This window comes from Chaetodon auriga, chromosome 16 (genome assembly GCF_051107435.1).
Source record: "Chaetodon auriga isolate fChaAug3 chromosome 16, fChaAug3.hap1, whole genome shotgun sequence".
Lineage (NCBI taxonomy): Eukaryota > Metazoa > Chordata > Actinopteri > Chaetodontiformes > Chaetodontidae > Chaetodon > Chaetodon auriga.
The window spans coordinates 16,910,294-16,927,358 of record NC_135089.1 but is presented as its reverse complement, the minus strand read 5'-3'; the positions used below and the strand labels follow the sequence as shown (position 1 = coordinate 16,927,358).

General features: G+C 45.2%; 1 protein-coding gene across 2 annotated transcripts; it reads right to left on the bottom strand.

Annotated features, from left to right (window-relative positions):
• Window positions 1–518: 518 nt before the first annotated feature.
• tnrc6bb.1 (trinucleotide repeat containing adaptor 6Bb.1) lies at window positions 519–16,501 on the bottom strand. 2 transcript variants are annotated; one of them, XM_076751980.1, is made up of 21 exons: window positions 16,194–16,501; window positions 14,664–14,751; window positions 14,192–14,213; window positions 13,394–13,834; window positions 10,207–13,059; window positions 9,753–9,914; window positions 9,415–9,605; window positions 9,179–9,241; window positions 8,803–8,958; window positions 8,510–8,647; window positions 7,531–7,731; window positions 7,175–7,291; window positions 6,857–7,064; window positions 6,276–6,428; window positions 5,907–6,074; window positions 5,393–5,539; window positions 4,418–4,510; window positions 3,936–4,151; window positions 3,605–3,675; window positions 2,667–2,806; window positions 519–2,567 (listed from the first exon to the last, which is right to left on the bottom strand). In XM_076751980.1, the coding sequence occupies exons 2-21, from the start codon at window positions 14,718–14,720 to the stop codon at window positions 1,994–1,996; spliced, it is 6,171 nt and encodes a 2,056-aa protein (XP_076608095.1). In that variant the 5' UTR covers window positions 14,721–14,751; window positions 16,194–16,501; the 3' UTR covers window positions 519–1,993. The 2 variants fall into 2 exon arrangements, with proteins under 2 accessions (XP_076608095.1, XP_076608096.1); XM_076751981.1 differs by lacking the exon at window positions 7,531–7,731.
• Window positions 16,502–17,065: the final 564 nt, after the last annotated feature.

Below are 17,065 nucleotides of genomic sequence, written 5' to 3'. Positions count from 1 at the left end.
CCCTGTCACAAAACGTTAGGATATCCTGTAAATCTGGCCTGAACTCTATGGGGAAAACTGTGGTCTATGATAACGTTTTTGTGGGCAACAGTATATCCACTTAGCACAATGAAAATCCATAACTGCATCAGAGAGGGTAAATAATTTCATACAGTAAGCAGTGGCTTACTGTAGGATGACGTGGGTGTTAAATAGGATTGGTTTGTGGATGGTAATGAGAGGGTGACAGATGGACAGGCTGGCTTGTTTTTCTGTAGCTCTGTCTATGAACAGCTCATAGGCCTTTCCCTTTATGTAATTTCTTTGTGGTACTCATCACTGTAACATGCACAAAGCAGGATTTTTCACTGCCGCCACGCAGACAGTGCTTAGTGTTCACATGCGCGTTACAGCACACGGGACAGTTTCAAGCTGGTTTAACATGTAACAGGTACTCACCATAAAAAACTTCTAACCAACACCCAGAGACCAAAATTCACACATAAAAAAAAGAATTTACAAAAATGACAAGGACGCGATTAGAAGCCAATACTTTCATCTTTATTAATCTTGTTCTCATTTGTTTAAATAAATTTTTCCTTTGTAAAATCTCATAACGAAAACACTGAACAGGAGTGTTAAAGCCTGTCTTAATTTAAAACGAATGCACAACAACAGAACATTAAAAACGTACGGCAACTCTTACTCTGCATCTGTAAACAACCCGTCCCACCCCTCCCTCCCACTCCACACAGTTTGATAAGATTTGGCATGTCCATTTTCTCAACGCATATGCCTTCAGCTCTTTGTGTCATTAAAATGTTCTTTTTTTTTTTTTAATTATTGCAGGTCGGACAATAAAAAAGACAAGTCTGCTTTTAAAAAAAAAAAAGAAAAAGAAAAAAAAAACTTCAAATGAGAGAAAAAAAAGCATTAGTGCCAATATTTCTTAACACACAGTCAGCAGTATACCAAATGCACTCATTTTTGTAGACCTTCTGTATAGTAAGCAGCCTTGCCCACATTATGACAGGCAGTAACATGCACACACGCACACACACTATCTTCACATTCACACACACGTGCGCGCGCACAACAACTGTGGTGGTTTAATTTACTTGGTCTCAGTCTCACTCATACTCATGTCCGTATAGTGTGTATGATACTGCACACAGTATTGACACATGGAGAAATGCAACATAGCCTCAAACTGCCAGCAATTTAACATTTATCACTGCAACAGTAACAAACATGTTCAAGAGAGAATAACAGAGAAAGAGTGCGTGAGATACAACAGTAGGAGGTCAGCATTTTGAAAACAGAACAATGACATTTTTCAATATTTTCACTGTTCAAAAATTAAAACCATACATACAAACAAAACAGAAAAAACTAACTTAACATACACAGTAGATACAGTTCTGTTTTCAATCAGAGCTGTTTGCATGTGTATTCGGTCTCCGTTTTAAAGGGGACGTGAATACAAACTGCACTTTAACCTCACATCATGTAGTAGTTTTAAGTTCTCTTATACGATGAAGGTAATGCTGTTTACAGTGCCCATCTGTCTGAAGGCTTGTCTGTATTTGGTGAGTGCATGTGTATGTAAATCTGTTGAAAAGTCCCCTATTTACTAAGCACATTGCAATCCAGTCAAGTCTTTCAGACCAACTGACTTTTCATTCTTTTTCAGGTTTCAAGTCTAAGCAGTTGAAATCTTCATCTGTGGAAAAAGGCTGTATACACATCTAACAGTCCCTGCATTTGTTTATATAATAGCTTAAGTCTGGCCACGAGAATGTGTGTAAGCATGTCTCACATTTCTGCTTTGTGTGTGCACATTAATATGCATACCATGTATATGTATGCAGGTGTATATATGTGTATTACATTAATATGCATACCATGTAAATGTGTTTGTGTGGATGTGTGTGTGCTATAGTAAGTACATATGTATCCCAGTGTATGTCGTATCAGTGTGTCCAAACCTACACGTACAAATGGAGGGGGCTTATCAGATAGAATCAGCTCCTCCACCCAGCAGGTCGCCAGGCAACAATGCAGCAGGGCTGTCCATTTGGTGCCTTTCCTCCATTTGTGGTGCCCCCCACAGGCTGCTGCTGGGGTACCCCGCAGTCATGCCACCCCAGAGCCCAGACCTCCCAGACTCCACACCGCCGACACCTCCTCCTTCCCCTGCCCCGTTGGTGCTCCATTGGGAAAATATCCCCAGCCCGGGTCCTTGGGCTGAGGAGGTTTCTGAAGAACTGCCTGTACCATCGAGACTCTGCCAGGCAGAGCCAGAGGACCTCACGCTACCTACAACCGCTGCTCCACTTTCCCCTCCTCCACCACCATTTCCATTTCCACCTGAAGTTGTGCCCGCTGATGCCCGTTCATTCCCCGGGGAGCTACCGCCACTGCTGGCCACAGCTGTGCCCGTTCCAGATGAACCCTGCGTCCCACTGGCTGCTGCCCCTCCTGAGCTTGCCCCCTCTGCCCCTCCGGCCTGGGAATGTGCAAAATAACGAGCAACTTCTTCCTCACTCACGAACTCCGCCAGGATTGTGGTGTTGCCCAGAACACACCTGAGAAGGATTTACAAAACAAGGCTCTTTAGATCAACAGGAGCGTGTTCCATGTTTAGTATTCAGTATGTGCATTAGTGAGGTTACAGTTTAACCTACATGTGCAGTGCTCCCTGGGCCTTGGCTGCTTCCTGCCGGCTGCTGTAGCGAATCAGAGCACTGCCCTGGGTCAGGCCAAGGTGGAAGGTCAGCAGGGGGCCATGCTGCATGCAGATAGTCCTCAGTGTGGAGCCGTCAATCTACAGGAAAAAAGTATAAAGGTCAAGTGTAAAAGATTGTTTGTGTGTGATGTGACAATGCTACAGTAATTGTCTGCAATCTTGAGCCATCAATTTTAAGGCCAAAGAAAGGTCAAGAAATCTATGAACTTATGCAACAATGATTATGTGTATGAAGAACCATGAGCTTATTAATAAGTAATGCAGTGAGACTGTACACTGTGGATCTATTGTTCTGTAATTCTGACACTTAAGTAAGTTAGACGAGCTGTGCAAGCGTGTGCACATGAGCACTGAGTAAAGCCAAATGTCTAGACTTATAATTGAACATTTTAAATTCTATGCTTTTCCCACAGCAGTGTCATGCAAGTGTCATTTGTGCAAACCCTAATTGATTAAATGGCTCATCCAACTTCACAATCCAATTACAGCGGGGTAATGCATCATTCAGTCCAATTTGCATAAGACAGACTGAAGGGGAATGCAGATGAATGAGCACAGAGATTTAATGCTTTTCAATCCAAACCCTGACCAGTCTGTATGGGCATCTGTTTTACTGTATAGCTATAATAACTTCTGCTGTACTGAAGGGTTGTAAGAATATTGTAATTCCACATTGCCTGCACAGCATTCTTCCGATCTTCTCCACAACCTTCTGCAGTGTACAGACAACAGGATTACCGCTAGTGACATGGTTAATATTTAAAAGTTGTCACTTTGGCTACAAAATCCCTGAAAATTGTCAAGTTAGTTTCTAATTTACTTCTCAGAGTTTCCATCCCTCTTAACCTGTCCCTCCCTTGTTTTCTCACTCCTTACCTGAGGGGTCAGGTTGCTCAGCAGCAACCAGCAGCTGCCTCTAGAGGCAACACCATCACTCCAAGCTGAGCCTATGAAGGAAAAAGGAAAAGAGAAGAGACAAACATAAAAGGAGGACGGATCGATTAGTGGGAGATGTCACAGCTGATGGCAAATACAAAGTTTATGCTGAAGATTACTTTATTTACATAAAGACAACTTTAATGCTCGGTTTCACGATAATGATCTAAGACTGGAGTCATCATATCACTGTCAAGATCTTTCTCTACACAGTATACAGCTGTTACAAATAGTTATGAAATGACTGAAATCTTTGCTCTTTAAACAATACCTGGCCCAAATCTTGACTCTTGATTAATCCCGCCCCCTCCCCAGCTCCGGGCCAAACGCGGACCTCCACTTCCCCATGGGGAGGGCGAGGCCTGCTTCTGATTGGTTAAGCCAGGAGGAGGGCGTGGCAGTTGTGAGCTGTTGCGATTGGTCTTCCACAACTTGTTTTGTCCGATGGGCTCTGGGGGCCAGCTGGGCTTGTACTCCGAGTACTTTCCTGAAGAGGAAATGGGGAGGTGGGGGAAAGAGGGTGAAATGAGTTTTGACAAACAGACCACAGAAACAGGAGTTGAGAGGACACAGTATAGCCAGCTCCTTTGGCATCTTTGTAGAAAACTCGCACACCCGTAAAATACAGTGACAACACAATGATAGTGACCGAGAAAAAGAAATTGAAAAGCTAAGTAACAACTGGGTTAATTAGATACAAGAGATTCAAGAGTCACCATGCAAAAGGAAAATCAAACAAATCAAAGCATATACCTGTGCTGTGCGCATTGCTGAGGGGACTGTCTGAGGCACTGTAGGGCCAGGCACCAGGTGAAGGCAGCGAGGTGTTAAGGGTGGGGTTTGGCCCTGCGAAACATTAAAAGGTTATCTCAAAGCAACACATGCTGTTATAAAGCTGGACTGCACATGGAGCCTGTGAGGAAGAGTTTGTCAAACCTTTGCCCTTTGAATTTCTGTCAATAAACGCCATGAGCATGTTGCCATAACTTAGTTCATGATATTTAGCAGAAGAAAAAAATGTTCGGACTTGCACCCACTGCATGCCTCACTTTGTGCGTGTGTGTTTAACCATGGGGTGTGAGTCAGTGAGTGAAAGACGATACGCTAAAAATAGCATTGGAATCATTGTTAAGCATGTTCAGGCTCATGTCCAGTTGTGGAATTTTAATTGCACTACATCAGTTGATGCTCATCATACTGGAGAAGCCAAACTGGAAATGTAATTTTCTGTTGGCAGTCCATCTTGTCTGACTGAAATCAATGTGGCTGCTCTGGAGTAATAATTCAGAAAATAGAAATGTGTATCATTATTCACCATATAAAATATCCATCATGTTACAGTGAGAACAGTTAATGGTGAACAGATATACTGCTCAGCCCTAATCCTCATGAGAAAGAGCCGTTGCTTCGACAGGGAACTCAAAGTAATTCGCTTTATTAACGACCTTAAGCTTAACATTACTTTAGAAAGTAATATTTAATCTATAGAAGTTAATAGTATAAAAATAAATGCGTTTATTCAGTCTGTCAGCTTCATGCGCCTGCTGAGCCAAAGTTAGCAATGCCACTACAAGTAAGACCCTCTAATCTATTCTTTCCTTTTATTTGGGACCAAATTGGAGCTCATGTTACTACAAATGTCAAGATTTGTTGAGATTTGTCAGTAATAGTTTAGAAGTCAATGCAACTGGAAACTACGCTCATCAAAAACATAACACACTCAGATACCTATGTTGTCTCGCAGCAACTGGTGGTCAGAGTCGTTGAGGCTCGGGGGTCCTGGGGAGCCAAGAACACTGCCAGGGGTCATGTAGGGGTCAGACTCTGGGTCTCCACTACTCTGGATTCCCTTCCAGGGCACACCAGGCTGGAACTCTGTCATCAAAAACAGAAAACTTATTGACACCAAAAGAATGTAACCAAATTCTGTGGTTGTTTATTGCTGTCGTATATTAAGGGACAATGTGACTAAAACTCCTCTTAGGATTTGCACATGCTGGATGGCTATAAAACAAGTAGCAAATGAATGTAATTAGTTTGTTTTTGATTGCTTTAGGTAAGGTACTTCAATGAAAACAGCACAATAGCTTCTGAGAAGTAGAAGTATTGAGTCAGTTTGTGTGCACACACATAACCTCTGGACAGGTTGACACCCGTCTACTGTTCTCTCCTGTGTACTAATTCTCTGATCCTAATTAGAGACGGCACTTTGGTAAGATGTAGCAGAGAAAGACACACTCACCTGGAGGCCAGCTGGATGTGGCAGGTTTATTCCCCATTTTACTCCCAGGGGTCCGGTGCCAGTTGTCTGCAGAGCCTTGAGGTGGAATCCCCAGACCATCACTACCCAGCATTTCATACTGGGAGTAAGGGGATCCTCCTCTCACTTTTATAGCACTGGGTAAAGGGCCTTGGGAGTTGCACACAGAGGAGAAATAAGGTCAAACAGACTAACATGAATATGTCTCAGCGGTTCATTCAGACACACTGTGAAAGAGGGTGATTACCAATGCAGTTAAGACCAGACTGACAACAGCCTGGGAGCCATGCTTTCCCAAAGCATGAATTTCACCTTGGCGAAAATCATGTTACAAACCACCTGTTATCCTACCATTCTTGTGAAGGGCTGTGTCAGGGGGAGATGGAGCTGGGGAGTGTCCCTCCATCATCCATTTGAAGCGGGACTGCTGTCCTCCTGTGTCCTTCATCCCTCCCATCATGGGACTGAGCTCCAGTCCTGACAGGTTACCACCGGGGGCAAGCCCTGACGAGCACAAAAACATAAACACTCATGGGCACATTACATTTTACTAACACTCGGTTCATTACAGCCTTTGGCTGAGCTGGCACATGTATTTTTCCCCGGAGTTTGTGTTCAGTAGCACTGGGATTATACTTAGTGCTGAAGGCTACAGGCTGTTAAAAATGGAAGGCCGTTGTTATAGCAACAATTACAATGGTCATGTGTCTGGGCTAACACAAGTTAGATAGGTATTCAGTAACTAGATGGTTCTTATTGGGCCACCTGAACAAACAGACAGACTAACGACAAGATGCTGAGACTCTATTATTGCAGGTGGACTGGGATGAATTCTATTTCCACAGGGCACTTCACAACAGTTTTATTTATACTTACCTGCTCACCTAACTGTATCACATCTAACCCAAAAACCCTTTGCCTGCTGGACTCACCAGAGTACATCCCTTGAGATTTGGCATGAAGGTCTGATAAGGGTCCCCCCATTCCAGGATGTGGAAGGGAGTCTACCATGGCCTGTTTGGACAGGCCTCCTCCCATGTGAGAGGGGGAAAGTTTGGAGCTCCCTCCTCCTGCTACTCCTCCAACTCCACTCTGCTGATGTTGTCTTTGCTGCTGCAGAATAGCCATAATCCTTGCCAGCTGAGAGGGACAAGATTCGAGAAAAGAAATCCATCAGAATGTCTGTTAAGTACAATGGATGGTCAGAAATTGACACTGCATGGTGTGGTACAGAACATGACCATGTTTACCTGCTGTGGGTCTGGCTGCTGTCTGAGAGGCTGAGGCTGGGGGAACTTCCTCTGGTTCTGCAGAAGCTGTTGCTGCTGCTGTTGCTGCTGCTGCTGCTGTAGCAGGAGCTGACAAGCCTGTGGGTTAGTGGGAAGAAATGGTCAGCGATGGAGGTAAACAAAGAATACATAAGCTAGTGCTCACATACAGACACTGCGAGTGTGTTATTAGGGATGGGTTTATTACAACTGACCACGTATTTCAAGATATTCCAATACAGGCTTACACACAGGCAGATAAACAGACAACAATGAAATATTTAATTCAATGTGATGAATCAATCCAACAATCAACATTCTAACAGTTAGTCATGTACCAGATGGAACTGCTGCATGTGGGGGTAAATGTTGCTGAGCATTGCTAGCTGCTGTGGGGAAATCTGAGGAGGGAACACTCCTCCACCAACACCACCAACCCCTCCGACACTTCCAACGCCACCGACACCTCCTACTCCTCCAACCACTCCACCCACACTGCCACCAGGAGAGGGCATCTGCTTCAGCATGGGACCCGGCACCTGCATGTCACAGGAATTTCTTCATGTATGGTTGTTGATACAGACACTCGGAATTTGAGTAAAGAGGAACAGCGCATTCATCGAGCTCCACTCACTCCAAATTTATGAATGACTTTAAGTGAAATTCAGTTTAAAAAAAAAGTCTGTGCGCATCATCTAGTCTTAGTGAGAGGTGTGTAAGATCAAAAACTACTGACTGGGAAGTATCCTATTTTGAGTCAAGAGGCTTCAAGATGCAACAAGTGTGGTGCTGCATTACTGTCAGATGAATTAGACAACAATTAAACAATGATACAAGGTTACAAGGTGTCTGATAAACAGAGAACTGAAGACTGCTGGGAAATAAAACCATTAAATTAACAGTTAATATACAATGCACAGGAAATAAATAAAATTAAGTTGATTATTTCATGTCTAAACATTGTGTTATGCACCTCTTAAAAGCCACCCTCTAGCCTAAAAGCCATAGCCACAGCTACTATTTACTTCCAGACCACAAGGCGATCAGGCAATCAATAAATTGACTCAACACGTAACAAGACCCACAAACTATTTGTTTGCGTGTACTAACAGGAAAAACACATCACTATGGGTTTGCTGCATGCCACTTTACCCCCAACTCTTTTCGACATGCAGCGTCAGCATTATGAGCAATATTCTGTTAGTACTGAAAATCACACAAACAACAACACTTTGATTTGTGTGAACATTGGCAGGACTCAGGGGACTATACAACATTCATCATAACTAATAACATCAGAGACAGAAGACAGCAGACCTGAGCAGACAGGAACTGATGAGGCACTTGAGCACGTAACCCCTGGGAGGGGTTCACTGGATGCATGCCAGGTTGGTGCATCCCTCGAGGTGGAGGCATCCCTCCGCCACTGCCAACAAACACTCCATGGCCACCCATCTGGAGTACAATGGAAACCAAACAACAATAGCAATAGATTTGTGGTGAGGTTTTCTCAATTCTAAGTAATTTTTTAAAGTCCTCAACTAAGCACAACTCAAACTTTGAATCTAACTCTGTGGCAGACGTTGATGATATAAAAGACAGACTCATACCTTTTCACCATAGGGCCCCATGTCAACAGGACCCATGTCTTTGGAACTAGGTATGCGGTAACCTCCCCCTCTTCCTCCTCTCCGCATCTCTCCATTATAGTCAGTTATTCCTCTCTTGTCTCCTTCCATCTTTTTGTCAACACTTGGGTCGTCGCCCTAAGAAACAACAAAGTAATTTAGTGACCTCACACTTATTCATAAGACAGTAACAGAGGCCTCACTGATAATCCATCCACCATAATGCCATTATCAATACGAGTGACACAAATTTTGATGAAACAAAAAGCAATATTACAGATATCAAAGTAAAATGTTAAGAAAAACACGGGAAGACTGCTGTTTTCAGTAGCTAGAAATTTACGAATTAACATCTTACCAGAAGACCCATATTTGAAAACTGCCGTGACACTGGGTTCATCCAGCTGTCCCCTCCTCCACTCTTTAGGAAAGAAATTCAAACATTACTCTCAGTCAAAAAAGGGAATACAAAAAATGCAAACGATTGTCAATATTAAGGAAGTTACCAAACAGAATGGAAAATGTTTTGTCTTTATACAATGAACCAAGAGAGACCATGTAAACTTGTCTGTGTGTCCTAGAACCTCCTTTTACCTTGATGTTGCCTCTCTTTGCTCCATGAGTCTGACCCCAGCCTCCAGAGTTGAAGGAGGAGCTGCTTCCCTGGGAGCCCGTGCTGTTCCAGACGCCTCCACCACCATCATCTTCTTCATCCCAGCTGGGGTGGCGGGAGGCTGCAACTGAACCCTCTCCCTTTCCACCCCAACTTTCCATTGACTTGGTGCCTGCAGCAAAATTCGAAGCAGCATGATTATGATAATATCGGCAGTCATTTCAAGACTCAGCATCACCTCCCAGAATGATAGAACATCAATAACTCAGAACTCACATACTGTAATAGTTTGAATTACACAAATTTTTTCTATTCTTACCAGGTTTACCAGGATTGGGTGAAGGGTTCCCCCAGCCAGAAGCTTTGCCGGGTTCATCTGGATCACCCCAACCTGTCGCTGCTTCTGACGTCTGGCCCCAAGCAGCCGTACCATTATCCACTGATTGTGCACCTCCTCCTCCTCCTCCCCACATACCTGGACCTGGAGAAGAAATTAAACACCAGCCTTCAGAATATGCCAAAGAGAAATAGACGAGTTAAATGTGGAATTCTAATTCCAAGAGTCAATGAGATGTCAGTGGGGATGACATCAGCAAATACTGTGCTTCTCAGCAGCTGTTCCTGGTATTTAGAATCAAGGAGACAAAAAACCCTTGATTGCAACATTGCTGCTACTTTTGCAATACTTTAAGACCACTTTAAATGCTGATTCTCAATCTACTTTGGTTGTGGCTTGCACATTTTTTTTAATGAACGGTACACCTTCTGCTTACCAACTGCAGTGTTGCCAGGGTTTGCGTCCCTGCTGTGCTGTATCCCCTGCTGCCTTCTTGGTGGTTGTTGCTGCATGGGTAGTGGGGCCTGCTGACCGTGGCTTTGGTCGGGCGTAGCACTGTTTTTGTCCCACAAATTCACATTCTTGCTGTTGTAGCAGGTTGGGTCTCCCCAGGCTGAAGTGCCATCATCTATTTCCATTTTGCGACTGATGGACTGAGGAGAAGGTTCTTCCCAACCACTGGGCTCCAGGGTGTCACCCCCAGCCCCAGAGATTTGGGGGATTGGGCCAGAGGTCCAGCCTAAACTTTGGTTCTGATTCTTGGATGGTGGACCTCCACCTCCAACATTGGACCGACTGTTCCATCCTCCTTGCATGGGACCTCCTTGTGGCTGCTGGCCCTGTGATTGGTGCTGCTGTTGATTTGGGGCTTTCATTGGTGCCACTTGGCTGTTTGGTATCTGTGCTGCTGCTGCTGTGAGGGGCTTGGTACTCCCCCAGTCCTGATGGGATTTGCCTCCACCTACATCTCCACCCCATCCTCCTCGCTGGGATCCCCCTTCATCCAAATTAAGCCAGGAGGATCCGTCATCAGAGTTGCTTCCACCTCTGCTTCGCCCATCACTGCTCCCACCTCCAGGTATAGAGTCTCTCTGTCCCCAGTCTCCTCCCCAACCACCTGACTCCCCTCTTCCAGTCCCCTTCCATCCTCCTGTCCTGCCCTGTTTATCCTCTGAACCATCTGCCCACCCACTACCCTGTTCTCCAAAGTCTATCCAGTTCCCTCCTCTACCTCTGCGATCCCCCCATTGCTGTTCTTCAGTTGCCCATCCTTTGCCCTGCTTTTCAGGTGGGTGATCCCCCCAGCCTCTAGCTGCCTTGCCCTGGTTGCCCTCCATATCTTCTTCTGGCGTTCCTGGCTTCCTTATAGTGCCACCAGGCATGTGGGGACCACTGGTGGACTGTGTAACACCACCATCCCAACCATCCCTCGCTGTAGCAGTGCCGGAGTTCAGGCTGGTCGTGTGACTGCCAGCAGATAGATCATTATTCATTGAACTGGTGTTAGACGGGTACCCAGGACTGCGACTAGTGGTAGTGTTCATGGTTGCTGATGAGAATGTAGAGGAAGATGAAGTGCTTCTCTCATTTCTATTTCCTACTCCTCTTGTGGTGTCCAGGTCCCAGGCCACATTCTGTCGAATCTGGGTCTGTCCCCAGCCCGTGTTAGACAGAACCCTGGGGTCCAGGTCTGATCGATTGAGCATGCTGAGTAAGGCCACTTCAGCATTGGAGGTCTTGTTGGAACTGCGGCATTCAGATGAGGTTCCCTCCTGCTGTTGTCCGCTATCACTGCCTCCTCCACCACTTCCAGCTATGGACCCTCCTCCGCTAGAGGATGAGGGTCCTCCCCCTCCAGTGCCTCCACCCTGCCCGCCCCACTCCCCAACTGCACTGTCCCCACTTTCCATCCCTTTCTGATTGTCCCAGGCTTTTGTCATAGTTGAAAACTTTGGTGAGGCAGAGTCCTGCAAAATGCTGCCACCAATACCTACACTGCCTCCACTACTGCTGCTGTTGCTGCTCCCATCTCCTCCTCTTCCACCTCCTATTGCTAAGTTACTCGAACTTGCACCTCCCACTGTGCCACCCCACTCTGTTTCTGAACTGCCTCCTTCCCACGCTCCCTGAGATACCACTGGGGTATTTGAGCCACCATCATTTCCCCGGCCCCACCCTGCCTTGTCACCCTGGCTACCAAAGCCCCACACATTCCCTTCCTGCCCCTGAGCTACAGTACCTCCTCCACCCCATCCGTCTGCCTGTGAGGCACCTGCACTAAGGTCAGAGGACACCAGAGGCCTGGATCTCCAAGAAGAGGCAGCAGAGGAGGAAGTGGAAGAGCCAGAAATATTACCACTCCCTTCTCCTTCAACACTAGCAACCCCACAGTCCCTCTCATCACCATCTTCTTGATTTGGTCCTGCTCCTTGTGCTCCCCCGCCTGAACCCAACTCTGGCCCCAGGCTTCCTAAGTGCTGCTGCTGTTCTCCACTTCTGGCTTCCACAGCTGTCTCAGTGTGCTGCTGATGGAGACCAGTTTGATTCACAGATGAAAGAGAGTGAGTGGTGATGAGGGTGGTGCTGGCAGAGAACGAAGAAGCTGAAGTAATGGACGAATGAAGTGGAAGGACATCGCCAGCCGAAGATGATGTCCCACCCTGCACAAGGGCAGGCCAGGCAGAGGGGTTCACATTAGGGTTGAAATTGGCACCAGGGACACTACTGCTGCCACCCATAGGGCTCTCCTGAGGCCCAGGAAGAAGATGGGAGACTTTGGAATTGTAAAATGCTGCTGATCCTAGCCCTGCCTCCACCTGAGAAGAGGTGGAAGAGCCCCACACACCACCAGTTGACTGAACACATTCATTAAGCGAGGAAGAGGAGGAAAGAGGAGAAGAACGAGATGAGGAAGGATTGTCCATGTTCCCTGCTCCTCCTCCTACCGCTCCTCCCTTCTGCTGGATGTTTCTCTCACTCCATGAGGCACTACTGTTGTTGATGTTACTGGGGCAGTCTTGCTCCTGCATCCCTCCTCCAGCCCCATTTGAACTCAATTTGGCCCCGCCTAGGATGCTAGGCCAGTCCGCCAGGTCAGTCCCATCCACAATCACGTTCCCGCAGCCCTGAGAAGAGGACGGGCTGCCAGAGCCTGCCCCCCATGTGGAATTTGCATAAGTTGAAGTAGTAGTAGTAGTAGAAGAAGAAGAAGACGACGACAGAGCAGCGACACATAATGAGGATGAGGAGGAGTTGGTGGGTGAAGCGGAGGATGAATCAAGGTTGGAATCTGCATCGAGAAAATTGAGACAATTCATTTAATTGACAATTTAATCATTAACAATACCAATGACTTGCAAAACATACAAACTGGTGGTCCCATTCTGAGATATTACTGGCATACCATTGTTGTCATGCACAACTACAATTATAGTGATATCCATATCATAATGTCAGCTGATCGATGGTATACTATTGTAAAATCTTTTCCATGGCTTTTGGATAAACTGTAAAATGGATCTTTCAGACATAAAACCACTACTTTTGGTGGGATTTGGTACTCTGTGGACTACATATCAAATTTGATGGGGTTTTTTTTGTTTTTTTCAGAGAGATCAACCCACCTGTGCCTCCAGCTGTGTTTGCATTGGGGCTATCTGCTCCCTGTGAGGAGAGAGATGGGGTGGCTACCCAGCCACTGCCTCCACCAACCCCTCCCGCAGCCCCTTCCCCTCCTCCTCCTCCCAGCAGCATGGAGGATAGCGGTGGCTGGCCCCTCTTCAGAAGCACTTTATGGTCCTGCTGGCAGCGAAATCTTGGTGGAACCTCTCTGGACATGTATCGCTGCTGCTGGGAGGTCTGGCTTCCAGAGGGGGAGGAGGAGGGCTGTCCGTTGGCCACAGCAGTTCGCTGCTTTGCATTGTTCCCGCCACCAGGAGGAACTTGCGCAGAAACCCCAGCTGCACCAGGACTGGGGGATGAGGGGGCAGCAGGGCCAGGGCTGGGGGACACTGAGCCTGGGGTGGTGAGCGGCTGGGAACAGGGGGGCTTGGCTGATTCTGGCACTGAAATACACAAACAATGAAGGGTGTGAATCACTGGTAGAAGTATGACAAATAGACAAAGACAGTGTGGCTTCATCGCTCAGCTGCAGGTAGGTAAAGCTTCTCTATAGCTAAGAGTTTAAGAAAAGCTCAGGAAAGTTTAATTGTCTAAAGAGTGAGCATAGATGTGCATAACCTTATGCAATGATTCCCTCAGTCATCACAATACATTAATGTTATTTTAACAACAGGCTACTGCTGATTAAACTATATTTTTAATGACACATAGACATCATACCACTGACATTATCATATGGAATAGTGAATGATAAAGAAGTAAAAGTGTGATGGTGACAAACAAAAGAAAAAAAAACATACCTTTGATTTTCTGTTCTGGCACCTAAAATAGAAAGAATAAGTGAGTCGGATACAAAGCAGAAGACAATTTGATGGTGGCAAATTAATGGCAAAAAAAGAAAAGAAGAAAATGTTATTTTGTTTTGACATCACTATCTACATACATCTACATGGACTTACAAATGTAATCATTGTAGGCTTTAGTCATGCTACTGCAGCTGGGAAATATATTAGCAATGCCCTGTTCACGCAAAAAATTTAAACAGGACATTGAAAATTAATCTTACAATATCCAAGCATGACAAAAGCTCTGAGCTTTAAAACCCTGGTTACCAAACAAAATAGTGAAAATTCATGTTGAGATGTTATCAGCTCCAATTCTACAAAAACAATCCTGGCCATAAGTCGTAATGATATCGAAGTGGGAATTTCGCACATATTCTCTGCAAAATCAAACACAGTCAACGTGTGAGTTTTCGGTGACACTATTTACCTTCTGAGAGGTTTCCCTTTTCTTTTTATCTTCTTTCTTCTTTTTCTTGTCTTCCATGAACTACTGCTCCCTTTCCTGATTCTCCTGTCTGTGCAGAGAAATGTACACATTCAATTATTAACGTTACACCTTGGGCCAAACAGAAAGTAATTTAATGCTCACACAAGGATAGCATTTTCATACACAGTTATAGTGTTCGACTCAAAATGAATAATATGTATTTTATCAAATTACTGCCAAGTATTCTCTTATACAGTCCGTGCTGTAAGGACTGTAACGTTAACCACGGACAGACAGCTTGACAGCAGCCCATGGCAGCCTCGCTTCTCACTGCATAATTCATTAACCAGCAAACGATTGCAATTCCAACCAACAGACAACACAGGCAGCAGTCAAACAAACAAGGGACTTCAAGCCCTAAAACATGTCAGAAAAAGTCAAGTTCTTTTGCATTGCAGTAGAGACATTAATAGCAGCGTGAGCCACAGAATACTAGCTTTAATGTGAGTTAATCTGTTTAGTGTCACGAAGGCTCTCTGACCTCTCACCTGCCTCCCACCCTGCCAAAAGTAACGTTAAACCTATGAGATATGCAAAATACAACACTTAAACCCAAGTCACGTTAGCCCGTTTTTACGGAAGGTAAAATATACTTCAAGGGGCTTTAGAAATGCATGCGGAAGATTAAAGGGATCTCAAATACCAGGGAGCTGTAAATACGACTCGGCCCGGTGTTTCTGTTAGCTAAGCTGCACATAATTAGCACCATGTCACACAGCGCTAATGTGAGCTAACTAGACAACTTATGGCTTTAACTCTTCACTGTACCCTATTTAAATGCAGCAACTGACATTATCTTTACAGTAAGTTTATTTAGTATGTGAGAACCCCCCCAAAGGCAGACGCCTGCGGTCGCATCAGGAGCAAACAAACTGGATTTCGTGTAAATAACAGGCCAGTAAGCAATAGCTGTGCAGCTACACGGGACCACTAGAAGGGCTTCAGTCGGGTGAGCAACTAGCTAATGCTAGTCGAGTTTAAAGCGGCTGGTGAGCACTGTGCCGTGACCCGGGGAGCTGGGGGCTCGCGGCGGTAGGCAGTCCAGGAGCAAGGTGCCTCTGTCGCCCCGCGCGACCAATCTAACCTCTACGCAGTTGACTGCAAACAACAGGCACGTAATGTTAGCCAACGACATGCGCCTTATTTTCAAACACGGCGCATTTAGTTTAGCCTACTAACTGTTCAAATTCGTAACTTTGCAGCTGGCACAAAAAACACGAACGTTACGAACAAGTCCGCGAACTGACGGCTAGCAGGCTTGTCGATCAGTACTAACGGTCGACAGGGCCAAATTAAACGACGAACTTCAGGGACGTTTCTTCAGCATTGCAACGCGTATCAAGCGAAGCTCTTCCAAAACTGAAACCCAAATATCGCTGGCTCCGTAAAAGCGGAAACAACTATTGTTATCTATCAGGAGATACACAACGAAAGCTACCAAGGAGCGTAACATTAATGTTAAATACTCACCTCGGGAATCACACAGGACATAAAGTGCTTCTGTGCAAAAATTCTTGCAGACCTACCGCTAGCAGGCTAGCAAGGTAGCTAGCCTAGCGAGCTAGTTCTTCGAGGCTTCCAAGGCTAAATTGAATAAGAAATGACATCACCGAGAGGCGAAATGTTAATCGTAGAAAAACGGAGGAAAGGCGACTATCCTTTTTGAGCGACTGTAGTTCTCAAGCTGTAAACAAAACATGCATAACCCCTTGATGACTGTCAGACGCTGTATGATCGTTTAGTTTACTATCGGCCATTTTGCTTCTGTGTAGAGGTTTAGGCAGCATATGATATCACCGAGCTGGTTGTTGATCAGAGAGGGGAGGAGGAGCAGGGCGCTACCGACACCGTCCACCAGAGGGCGTCTTCTCCCTGGAAACATGACGTCATACACGCGGTGTATAAATAAGTAAACAAACAGGTCAAAAATCTGTGATTAAAGTGAGATTACCTGCGCAAGACTGTAACAGGCCTTAAGACTGCCTCCCTGAGCTGCAATTTTAAAGCTACATCTTAAACACAGAGCACTTTCACGTGTTTTAGTTTTCACTAATTGTGCTGAATAATTGTGCACACTCTACTGGTTTTGATTTGTGAGAAATGCTGCGATGTTTTTGTAACTTTCGTGGCAGGAAGTCAAAAGGCAGTTTCTGGATTGTCCTAAAATATATTTTTCAGAGTTTTACAAAATTTCTTTTATTGATTTAGTACAAAATTTTGATTGATCAGGATGATGAATCTTCATCCTGTGGTAGTTCCACATAGCTTTGAAAATTTGCCAGAGAAACAAAACACTTTTATCACTTTTGACAGGAACAAATGTATAGTATTCTTTAAAGTTT